The 13,082-nt window shown below is 33.9% G+C and overlaps 1 protein-coding gene across 2 annotated transcripts in view; it reads left to right on the top strand.

Annotated features, from left to right (window-relative positions):
- Positions 1 to 13,082, top strand: part of LOC134527276 (leucine-rich repeats and immunoglobulin-like domains protein 1) — a 53,950-nt gene that overhangs the window by 26,065 nt on the left and 14,803 nt on the right. The window contains exon 1 of one of the 2 annotated variants that reach the window (XM_063359812.1): positions 10,620 to 11,185. The exons of the other annotated variant lie outside the window; for it this stretch is intronic. Coding sequence (XP_063215882.1) covers positions 11,129 to 11,185 — 57 coding nt within the window. The 5' untranslated portion in view covers positions 10,620 to 11,128. Of the gene's footprint in view, positions 1 to 10,619; positions 11,186 to 13,082 lie in introns of those variants that run through there. 2 annotated transcript variants of the gene reach the window in all.

Genomic DNA, 13,082 nt, shown 5'->3' with positions numbered 1-13,082 from the left:
TTGACGACGAAATATTTTTTTTAAATTCTGTAAGTTAAATGTTTGGGGCGGGTCAACTGTTTAAATTGATAAAATATTTACTAACAAATTCTAAAACGCGGTCGTATGAAACCGCTATATGGCCGTAATAAATGTGGATACTATGCGATATTTCCGAGGCATCTTCTCTCGATTAAGGATTGCTTTCTTCCAATTTAAAAAATCCAACTCAAACTTATAACTGAAATAAGATAAAAGTTAAGTATTTTTTTCAGTAACGTAACTGAATAAAGGCTAGTTTTGAAATGGTGAATTTGAGGCCAAGAAAGTCGCTCGGCAGTTTAGAAAGGGTTCAGTTTGATTTAGAATAGGATAATATGCATTTTATTTTGATGGCAAAATTAGCATATATTTTATGTCACCAAAAATAAAAATAACTAATTTCTTATCCTACGAATCTATTCTTAAGAAAATTTTTCTACGAAACGACCGTACTAAATTTTGAACATAATAGGTTTTCATTCTCTTTGTGCTGTATATATATATAAAAACACTAGCGGACCCAACACACGTTGTTCTGTTCAAACGTTTTAAATTTGAAAATATTTACAGGAAATTTCCCTGAATCTGATCACAGCTTCCTCTGCCGGGTCGAACTGAAATAAAAATAAAATATTTCTGAATATTCGATAACGCGATAACAGCGCTTCCTACCGGATCCAATGTAAAAAGATCCAACGTAAAACAACTAAATTAAATTAAATTAATTAAAAATATTATTTATCGGATTGAATTGTGAATCTAAACCATTCTTGAATCCACCTGAACACACACTTTAAAGTGGACCCGACAGACGTTGTCCTGTTCAAACGTTGTAAATCATAAAATTATATATTTTTCTAAATAAACTTAAAATTAAATAATATAAAACTTAAATTTTGAATATACTTTAAACTTTAATTACTATATGCAATTTTTATTTTATAAATGTTATAATTTATTTTACAAACTTATATTTTTATTTTTAAAGAGGCGTTCAATACGTCATAAGTTGCATAGAATAAAATGAGAAATGACGATTTAAAATTGTAGGTTAAGTTGATTGGTATTGAATGTACGTGTATGCATCATTAAAATTACGAAAAAATAATGTTAATTACTCACTTCAATACTGCACCTCACAAATTTGCACAATGTATATTTTTAATTACAGTTTAAAATGTTATTTCAATAAGTTATAATATATTCTCAATAAGCAATTCTATTTTAATTTTAATGTAATAACAACAATCCATAGAATCCATCCAAAGATTAACAACACATAAATAAATACACAACACACACATAACACATATATATACTGTAAACCTAAACCATTCAAAGATCAACAACAAATTATAAATAAAAAATTAATTAAATAAACATTTTCCAGTGGACCAAATTGTGAATCCAAACCATCCTCGAATCCCCGTGAACTCACACAAAAAATTTCATAAAAATCAGTCCAGCCGTCTAGGAGGAGTTCAGTGACATACACACGCACACAAGATATATATATATATATATATATATATATATATATATATATATATATATACTAGCCGAACCAGCCCGCTTCGCTGGACGTGAAATAAGGTAACTGCATTGAAGGCAAATAATTAAGTAATGTCTGTTATACGCAAGACCCCATTAAAATTCGTATATTAGTTGTGTAGAAAACCGCGTACAAACAGACAGACAGAAAAAGAACTACTGTTTTATTATAGTAAGATAGATATATTATTCTAACATGTTCGCATCCATGCAATATATGAAAAATCAGCATGCATAGCCCTATACCTATAACTAATCGTAGCTCGTTCCCACGACTTTTTCCTCATGGAATTTTGTATTATCTTGCACCATTTAGAAATTTAAACATTATAACATAACAGTTGATACAGTTGTAGTAGTTTTCTTATGTTTACAAATGATAATTTTTCTCACCTCTATTTCAGTCTTTGCAATAAAAATATGTTACTACCTAAATTTTGGGTAAATATGTTTCTACTTTCAAATGTAATGTCGGGAAATCACTTCATAAAATTTCTTTGTAAACCACATTTACTGTTTTCCCGTCTTGAGCTAGAATGTAAAGATTGTCTGCATTACTGACCCGCGAGCAAGCCACATTCATCTGGCCGTGGGAAAAACAATCAGACCTTAAGTCGACACCAGCTGCCTTAAGGCTCTGACCCTGAGACTTATTTATTGTCATCGCGAAAGAAACTGCTATTGGAAACTGTGTGCGCTTGAACCCGAACGGGAAGTTATTCGGGATGATCGGTATGCGTGGTATGAAAACAGTTTCACCTGAGCCACATCCAGTAAGAATCTCACCTTCGATTATATTTCGTTGTAGAGCAGTTACTTTAAGTTGGGTTTCATTGCACAATTTTGGGGGAGTAAGGTTCCTATGAAGCATTATTGGAACACCAACTTTGAGAACAATTTTGTGAACAGGAAGACCACTTGCAGTGAGAGAACTCAAAAACTTAACTGGATAATTAGTGGCGTCGTCCTGATTAAGGACGCTGTTAAACGATATGTAAACCACTTCAGCCCCATTCAATTCGTTTAAAATTTTTTCATTGATTGCAGCAGCTTGGTCATTTCTTGGAGTGAGTATGGCACGTTCACATAACCACGTATGTTCCTGATGTTGTATGTTTGACAAATACCCGAATACCGAACGTATGAGTTCGTCTTCCGAAGATACGACTCTGCCAAAATTTCTGAAAGCGTCACCTGACGGTGTTGCTCAGGGAATGCACCTTCTCCAACTTTTAATAGAACACCGGAAAATTCTTGCGCATGAGTTTTACCACCCAGCTGTGCTTTCATGTTAATTGTTAATTTCAGTTTTGTTATTTGAGGCCAGAGGTAAGAATTCTTCAGTGAAGCTTTGATTTCATCGGCTGATAATGCCCGGCATGCGTTGCAATGCCTCAATCAATTTTTTTTGTAATTTTTTAAACGTATACTAAGCATCTCTCTTCATCTCTCTAATTCTCTATCTCTCTTGTATATCTCTATAACTCTCTCTATCTTTCTATTTATATCTCTATCTCTCTATATATCTTTCTAGCAGACCCGACAGACATTGTCCTGCCCAAATGTACTTTTTGTGAGATATGGATATGGCGGTAAGTATTTCTACGCTGGACATGTTGTATCTTCTCATTATGCCCTCCTCTTGGGCACGCCACTGCCGTTACCAATAACCTTTCCCATGGTTACGCAGAAGGCAACAACAATGCAAAAGCCCGTTGCCATGGAGGCTAATTATCAACAATGCTTAGTTTTTTTGCTTTTTAAGCGTGTTTTTTTAGTTTTTCTTAACTCAGAATCGAGATAAAATATCCAATTGTGAATCTAAACCATCCTCGAATCCCCGTGAACTCACACACAAAATTTAATCAAAATCGCGTACAAACAGACAGACAGTAAAAGTACTGTTTTATTATAGTAAGATAGATAGATTATTCTTACATGTTCGCATCCATGCAGTATATGAAAAATCAGCATGAATAGCCCCACACCTATAACAATACGTATCTGCTGCCCACGACTTTTTCCGCATGGAATTTTGTATTATCTTGCACCATTTAGAAATTTAAACATTATAACATAACAGTTGATACAGTTGTAGTAGTTTTCTTATGTTCAAAAATGATAATTTTTCTCACCTCTATTTCAGTCTTTGCAATAAAAATATGTTACTAGTACCTAAATTTTGAGTAAATATGTTTATACTTTCAAATTTAATGACGGGAAGACACTTCATAAAATGTCTTTGTAAACCACATTTACTGTTTTTTCCGTCTTGAGCTAGAATGTAAAGATTGTCTGCATTACTGACCCGCGAGCAAGCTACATACATTTCAGAGAGAGAGAGAGAGAGAGAGAGAGAGTGAGTGAGAGAAAGACACCTATTGAATGTCTATAAAACTAATTTTTTTTATGAGAGCATATTTTCATTAAATAAATCATGAAATCATTCAACGATAAAAGCTGTTTATTTAATTAAGCGGACGGGTTTGCTCCAAGGAGAAAATTGACGCGGCGAGACCTCGTGGACATAGAGAAATGACACACACTCACTATTTGTGTGGCTATGAAACATGATTTTTTTTCTGCAATTTAAAATGTAATATACAAAAAGGGTATTGAAAATTGAAACAAATATGGCGACACTATAAACTGTCAGGATCTTTTTTTTTTTTTACTCTCTACTTAGTTCCTTACAATAGCAAAACTTAATGGCTTCTAATAATGCGTTGCAATTTTTTGCTTTTAAAGCGTGTTTTTTTTAGTTTTTCTTAACTCAGAATCGAGATAAAATATCCAATTGTGAATCTAAACCATCCTACTATTTGTGTGGCTATGAAACATGATTTTTTTCTGCAATTTAAATTGTAATATACAAAAAGGGTATTGAAAATTGAAACAAATATGGCGACACTATAAACTGTCAGGATCTTTATTTTTTTCTTACTCTCTACTTACTTCCTTACAATAGCAAAACTTAATGGCTTCTAATAATGAGTTGCAATTTTTGCTTTCAAAGCGTGTTTTTTTAGTTTTTCTTAACTCAGAATCGAGATAAAATATCCAATTGTGAATCTAAACCATCCTCGAATCCCCGTGAACTCACACACAAAATTTCATCAAAATCGGTCCAGCCGTCTAGGAGGAGTTCAGTGACATACACACGCACACAAGAAATATATATATAAAGATAAAGATAGACATACAGAGAAAATGTTTTTTTTTCTCATAATTTTACACTCATATTGACTGTATGAATGTAATCTCTGCCCAAAAACACAGAATTTATTCAAAGATGGCTTATCTTACCTGAATTAGTGTTAAAGATATACTCTTTACGTCACATTCGATATATTTACCACTGATATACTTAGTGCAAAACCCTAGACGTTAAACCTTTTAGTTTATTTCTGAGTATTTTTTTCCTAACATAATTAAAACTAAGAGTGTGTGGGATGAGTCTGGGTAGGGAAGACTCTAAGTGCGTCTCAGGGCGAAGCCTACACGCTCTAATCATCCATCATGTGCTAGGAGGGGATTGGCCAGCCATGGCAGCGATTGGCGCCATGGCTGACTTCCCTCTCTGACTATACTAGACTAAATCTAGGTAAGTTGGGCCCAGGTAAAACCTGCATAGACACAGGGAAAACCCTGGGCTCTTTCATGCAGGGTTCCAAAAAATCATGCATAATGCGTGCAGGTGGTTACGGGAAACAGAAGGATGGATCTGGAAGAAGTGTGGAATTTTTGAGTATGTTTCAGTAAAGTTACCATATAGTTCCAGGAAAACACTTTTCTTTCATGTGATTCTTTACTTAACAGGTGTAAAGTTCAGTATTTAGGTCAGTTTAGTTTTTAGATTGGTCGAAAGCTAGAAACATTTAACATGGATAGTAGGGTATTAACAACGTAAAGGAAGTGAATAAATTGAGGATTCTAACTAGTTGATAGTAGATATGTAAGTCACTAGAGACGATGAGGGATGAAGTGACAGTTCGCCGTTTTTTGAAGTGCCCGTCGTGTCTCTCTTTTTCGAGGTCAACTATTTATATGTTAATATAGTGTATTTTAAAACAGAAATAATTGTGAAATGTTCAATATACAAAGTCTAATACGCTTGATAGCAGGATTGTAAAAGAATAAACCAAAATCTTTAGCAAAGTCTTCCATAAAAAATCTTTAGATAAATTATCACGAAACGGAATTTTTTTTCAAATAAAAAGTTAAAACCTTAAAATTAAATTTTAATCTTTATGACTAAAAATAACAAAAGTATAAAAGCATGATGTATTTTGTTAAATTTTACTGAGATAAACTGTCTTGTTACAGTTTAAATGTCTACTTTATTAAGTAGACCTATGCTTTAAAATCACACGATGAAGCGATTCTATAAATCCCAAAACCGAGGCTCATTATACGTATCCGATGATTTTTTTAAATTTTTCTGTAAGCCTTGTTTTTTAAATGAAGTGTTACAAATATTTTATTTTCAGTATGCGTATATTTTTCGACGTCGTATATTTTTCGACGTTTATTCATGTTTTACCACGCAAGTCTACGTGAAAGTTTACTTAAAAAAAATGTTTTTAAATCATTTTAAAAAAACTTAGTTTAAATGATGATTTAGGCCTCTAACAATTGACAACGCAACACATTTTTAAAAAGTCAATACTTAATCAATTCCGTTAAATAGCCTACATGAATCTGAAAGGGGGTAGGTGCTCAATGGGCTAAGGCGTCACACTTGTTCGAAGAGGGTCGTTGGATCTAAACCACTTCTTAACGGGGGCGCGGAAAAGAACCATACTGGAAAACTACCCCTTTTGGGGGTGGGAGGGGTGGTTTATAACATAAGTACTCGGGGAATTCTATTGAATATTCTTATAAACTTTTTTTTTGTTTTTGAAGAACTTCTCAACTAAATTAAGGGTGTTGCTCAGTTAAATTATTCATTCAAAGAATGATATGTATGTATGTATATATATATATATATATATATATATATATATATATATATATATATATATATAAATGACCATGGTCTAGCTACTTCGATTGCTTATTTCAGTAAAACCAGAAATAATATTTCATTTGAAAACGTTAAATCGCACATACATATATAACAACTTAATGCTGAAACAATGTAAAACATTGTTTTCATTTATTTATTCAAAAATATTCATTTTTGATGTATTTGTTGTGGTTATGTGTGTTTATATTTAAATAGAATTAAACTAAACATATCGTTGTTGACAATAATTAACGCATCGTCATTATTATAGGCTTACATAGAAAACACACATTGTAATCTTAGGCGTAACGAGGAGCGCAATGAGAAATATATTATCATATTTTTTATATGAAAGTTTCTTGAGGGGGAGGGGTAGTGCTTCTCACCCGGACTGTTTTTAAAAATATGTTGCTATAAGCTGTATTTAAATCTAGCTGAGGACCCTTAAGAGCTTTATCTTAACCTGAAAATCTTAGGGGAAAATTACCACTTATGAAATGTAAATCCACAAGTCCATGATTGTAGTAATGCGTGTTTTAAAAAAAGTCTACACTAAAATTATGCAATATTCAGTAGCAATAAATCGAACCATATTTTTAATTTAAACTGGTTAATGAGATGCACTACTATTTTAAAAAATGAAATAACTTGACTTTTTGATTACATAATAAAAATGAATGGGATAAATACAATATTTAACGTTTTGTATAAATATTCTGGCTCTAGGGAACGTTTGTACACTGCTTAAATTAATCTCAAAAACACATCAATATTTATGTAAAAATTTTCACAAGCTTGTCTCGACAGTAGTACTATTTAAGTCGATTGTGATTCACAAAACAAATGCATAAGTGATTGGAGGAATGTTTCTGCTCATCGATACCTCGTTTCTAAATTTGTAGATGTTAGAATTTATTCAGTCATCCTGTTTGGAAAACTCAAACATCATTAACGGAGCCTTGTACTCGAACCTGTCGTGGCTCAGTATCGGTGATAATCAGTGGCCATCGTACATATGCTGAAACTTGGCATACATTAGATATGTGAGGATAAATCTTCCATTTTTAAAGTCCGTGCTTTCACTTTTTAAAAACATTTTAACATTACATATTAGACATTTATCGAAAATGGAGTGACTCGCTCTTGCATCATGATGTAACTTGTTCTTTTCGTAGCGAAGCTGGACTTTACTATCCAATTAATGTACACTGACTTTGAGACAAGGTGGGATACGTTTCCAAGCTTCAGGATTGGAATGGTATGTAAATGTTCTTATCATTTTATACATTATTCAGTATCTTGATACTTTTGATCATGCTCTCTTAGACATGAGCAAGCTTCACTTGATATACTGTAGTTTTAACAAGACAACCTGAGGGTTTTATGTAAAAACGACAATTGTGCTAATTTGCGTTTTTGATGGAAGCAGTACAAGTTCTTGTTTCGAATCAATGATGATATACAAGTAGTATTAAGCGAATCCAAGAAGAATGGACAGATGAATACAAACTTCAAACTTTCCTCCAGCATAAACAGGAAGCATGTCATCTTCGAGGGCCGAGCTGACCATACTTGCAGCAGACAGTTCATCCGGTTTGAGCGAAAGTTAGTTTTTTTATAGCAGATGCTATTCCCAAATCTCTTGTCTGGTCCAACTCGATGTTATTGAGTACGTATGTAATGCACTTGATTAGTTTTATACTATTGCAAGATATTGCCGTCGTTGTCGCATGCATTCCATATGCTTTTTCAGCGTGCCTCGTATATGTATAAACGACTGCGAAGACAAAGTACATTGTTTTGTACAGTGATGCGTACTTCTGATGGTAGTTCATATGGCTCGAGAAGGAAAAGAAGGTACTCGTGCAGTGCCATTTTCATTGTACTATCAACAAAAGTTTTCTTGTTGAGGATTTCATCTTCCATAATTATTTTCCACTTTTCCTATATTTAGAAAAAAACTATATGCTGTCAGGTGTTAATGCACCGACATCTGGTAGAGGAATGAACTTTTGCACTTCAAAACTTTTTTTATATATCTGTCTGGTCTCATCAACTTTATGCTCATCGCTTCAAGTGCAGGTGAAATGTAATTACTCCGTCTTGAAATTTACCAACCGATCTCTCTGATCAGTGATTTTGACGACTTTATGTGCGATCTCACGACGACTGTAACCTAAATGGTTCTTTGCGGCACTTAAACTAGTTCAAATCCTGGTGGAGCCATGGGCGGAAACTTGTGTAGCATGTGGTTTTTTCTCCCATAGAGATGTGCTTCACTTTGCTAAATTGCAGTTTATGCAGTTTATTCGTTTAATATTTATGTGCAATATGTGTAAATCGCGCGTAGATTCCTACATTTTCCTGCATCATACACCTTTTGTTCGAATTCGAGGATTGAACCTAACCTTCCTGGTTTCGTAAAGTGGACAATTTCACTTCATGTTTAGATTTACATGTAGTTGAAAGTATACATATGGTAGTGACATTTCCTTTTTTTAATTTGCAACATCGTCCATTTCGTAAGAGCCAACAGGTAATTGTATTTAACAAGTGCTCCCATAACCATTCAGAAAGAAGGCTACATCTTTCAGTTATCTTTATTGATATTTGGTATTTCATTATATGTTTGAAAATCTGTGAGTCAAATATACCATTAACCATAGGTAGAAAATGGACTGCTCGCAGCTCCCAACTGTGATTTGTCAATGTAAGTGTTATCAACATGACTTAATTCTTTCTCATAACTAAACATTCTTTATATTCTTTTAAGAAGAAAGCGAAGGTACATGTGACTGGTGTTTATTTGTTTAGGTAACTATCTGTTTCATAATTGTAGCACAGCATTGTCCCATTCAGATACATCTACTTTCTGGAGGTGGTCTCAGATCATCGAAATTGCTGTAGTACTCAGCCTTTTTTCCAGTCTTTATTTATGCTACCCAGTGCATGTCATGGCCTGCTGACGCATCTAAAGAAATAATGGCACACTCACGCGTCATTGGTTTGCTTGGTAAACTATCGCACATAAACACTCCTCTGAAATGTAGTATTTTCAGGTTGCGAGCGTACATACTTAAATTTATATTGGTGAGGGGATTTTGTGAGCGGATATTCCAGTCTGAAGCCCAATGATGATGTATCTTTGTTCTTCGGTAGCAAATCTGGACTTAACTATTTAGTTGACACATTGATTTTGAGGGAAGCCAGTATACATTCCCAGACCCCAGGATCGGAATTGTATATTAATATTCTTGCAATTTTCTAAGTTCTTGATACGTTCGACACTGCTCACTTTGATGTGAAGCAGCATTCTCTCGATAGACTGTAGTGTTAGGGAGATATAGTGTGGATTTTCAGCAGCATTGCTCTTGCATTGATGTCCATGTTGGTTGGAAGCAGTACGATCTATTGTTTCGAATTAATGATATAATGCTTGTAGTCTTTTGCGAATCCAAACAGCATGGATAGAGGAACAAAAACTTTGAACTTTCCTTCAATATAAAAAGGTAGTTTGCATTCTTCCCCGAGTTCCCAGCTAGTTGTCTTTGTTGTAACAGTTCGTTTGGCATAAGCGAAGAATAATTTTTCATAGCGGGATGTAATGCCCACATCTCTTGTCAGATCTACCCCGACTCTATTCAGTATATATGTCATGTGTTTTATTAGAGATATTTAGAGCCAATGGAGCTAGAGAGAGCCTTTGGAGCCATTTGGATCCATTGGAGCTATTTGGAGTAATTATTGGAGCTGGTTGGAGCTAAATGTAACTGAAGCTAGTTGTAGCCAATTGTGACATGGGGAGGGAGCAATACTAGAAACTAATTGGACATTTTAAAATGCATACACGGTAAAAAAGATTATTTTAAATAATCTATATACATATTTTTAATTCAAGTTATCTACTAGTGGCCAAGAGTATATAAGTGAGACCCAAAAGTGGGATCCTTAGTTCGTCTTTGGTTTAGATTGTGTGTTTGAATCAGCTATTTTATTGCACATATATTAAGTTAGTTGTAAACTCATCATTTTCAGGCATAATGGAAGATTTACCATCAGCGTGTAACCTGATGGCAGCCACAATGATGACCGTAGAGATCTCAATGGAAGATGTACCATTGCTATCAAGGGCCCTGATGGCAGCAATGCTGACAACTGCAGAGAACTTCTTGAGATGTATACCATCGTCATCCGAGATCTCGATTGCAGTAACACCAACGACCTCAGAAATCCTGGTGACAGCTGCACTAGAGGATATATCAGCAGGCGTGGTTCCATTAGTTAAGGAGACCTTTACTCCTGCGGTGTCTTCAGCTGTAGAAATTGGGTCCCTACAATGACATAAACTTTGTTGAATCCATCATCGACCATCACTGGAGGTACAGCAAAACTTCCGAGCATCGAAGTCGCCACTGTGTAAATTGCTTTACCATAGCTATTATGTTCGCATGCTTGGAAGATTCGGATACCCGAATATTGTACAGGGAACACTGCATCAGTGCGTCAAATTTAAAAAACAATTTGTTTGCCATAATAACATAAACCGATATGATGAAATCTGCACGGGACCAGTTATGCGCAAGAAACAACCAGATTGTAAATTCGGTGAGTATATCGTAAACTTGAATCTTCGTGAGTGTGTGATAAGCCACTGTAATAATAATAGTAAAATTTTTATATATCAGTGCAAAAGGGGTTGTAGCCATTTTAAACACTGTGAAGAATTTTAATGGCACATTAGGTTTTTCAGAGAGCTTGTTAACCATTTATCAGGACCAAACTGTGTCTTCTGTGGCATAAATTTTGCACACATGAAAAAAAACCAATCATCATTAAATATATCACTGCCCTTTTAACAAAAAAAATGTTCCAGCTTTGTGTTATACGTGATCAAATGTAATTTTGAATGACCCTGAAATGATACTTGGATAAATATAAACGACTTACTTCGCAATACATGAAAAATGAAGAAACAAGAAGTGCTAATACTTTACTAATTTGCTTTATTTTTACACGTAGTACGGGTAGAATTTGTGTAATAAATAATGTTTGTAAAAAAGTATTGTTTTTATTAAAACTGGAGCATTGACTTTTATAGTAAAATATTAAACTGTAGTGATTTATAACTAAATAAATACTTTTGAGCCAAAATTACTTTTTTGCATCGAGCAAAGGCAATACCTAGTACAGTTATCGTTTGGATGAATGAATTATTAAAAAACATTTTTAAAGTTTTTCTGGATTTTTTTTTTCGAAAGTTTTGTTTGCAAATTACAGTTGTATTTTTTTTCCGATACGGCGGCAAAGATAGCCGACAATATGGCAGACATGACAATATATGACTAATAATTGACAGTACTGCACTCAATTGGGTAAAAATAAACCCAGATGGCGGTAGTGCACTCTAGCAAACGGAAAATATATATATATATTATTAGAGATGGTGTATATACCGAAGATATTGCCATGGCGTCATAATGGTGAAAATATTATATGCAATATGCCTTGGTTTTAGTGGTGGGGGTCAGCTGCCTAGTAAATATTGCCAAAGAAAAATATGAAACTTAAAATGTATAAGTGCAGATTTTATTTACGTGTTTAAATAACTTTTTTTTTTACAAATTTAATTTATTTTGTAATTTAGATTATTATTTTGCAAATTCCTTTTGCCATGATCGAACATAGAACCCCGAACTCGATTATGTATGAAATATATTATTACTTATTTTTAAAGAATGCTTAATTTATTTGACATTTTAGGTAAAAATGGTATCGATGTTTCGAATTTTACTCGAGGTATGATATTTCAATCGTAATGAGCGTCAAAGGTCACGATCCAGGCTTAACGGCTTGTTTCAAAAATTTTAAGGAGTTTTTATTTACTGTAAAAATTGTCAAGCTTTCGAAATTTTTATGAATAAAAAAGTGACATTATTTCATAACAATGGAATTTTCCTTCGAAATAGGGGAGGGGGGAAAATCAATCATTTTGAGGAATACTGAGTAATCTTTGACCAATTTTGTGGAAATTTTCCTTTAAATTTAAGACTGCGGTCGGTCTTTGACCTGCTCCTCAGTCATCACCAAATTATGCACCAGATATCCATTTTCTCTACTACTTATGTAACTAAATTGGCTAAAATTTTTGCCAGATAGTGAAAATGACTACATTTGTGGCCTGGTAACAAAAGGCTATATTTTAATCAATTTAGTTGCTACGAATAATTTTAAGACTTCGCCAACAAATTTATAATGAATCCTTATCAGTACTGCATGTAAAAGTCCCTGCTTCTAGCACTCATACACTCACTTTGATAATACTATAGAATTTTTCTTCTTTAATTCTGCCAGGTCCTTTAACATTTCCGACTGATACACATTAGTAGTATATAATAGTTACTCTCCGGACTGGCATCTGGCTGTGGATTGAGATTATCTTAGTTACTCCGAGCGCAGAGATTCTCGTGAGGTGTCAGTGCCCACCATATTGGGTTGAAACGTC

The sequence above is a fragment of the Bacillus rossius genome, chromosome 1, assembly GCF_032445375.1.
Source record: "Bacillus rossius redtenbacheri isolate Brsri chromosome 1, Brsri_v3, whole genome shotgun sequence".
Classification (NCBI taxonomy): Eukaryota; Metazoa; Arthropoda; class Insecta; order Phasmatodea; family Bacillidae; genus Bacillus; species Bacillus rossius.
This window is presented reverse-complemented; position numbering and strand designations above follow the sequence as displayed.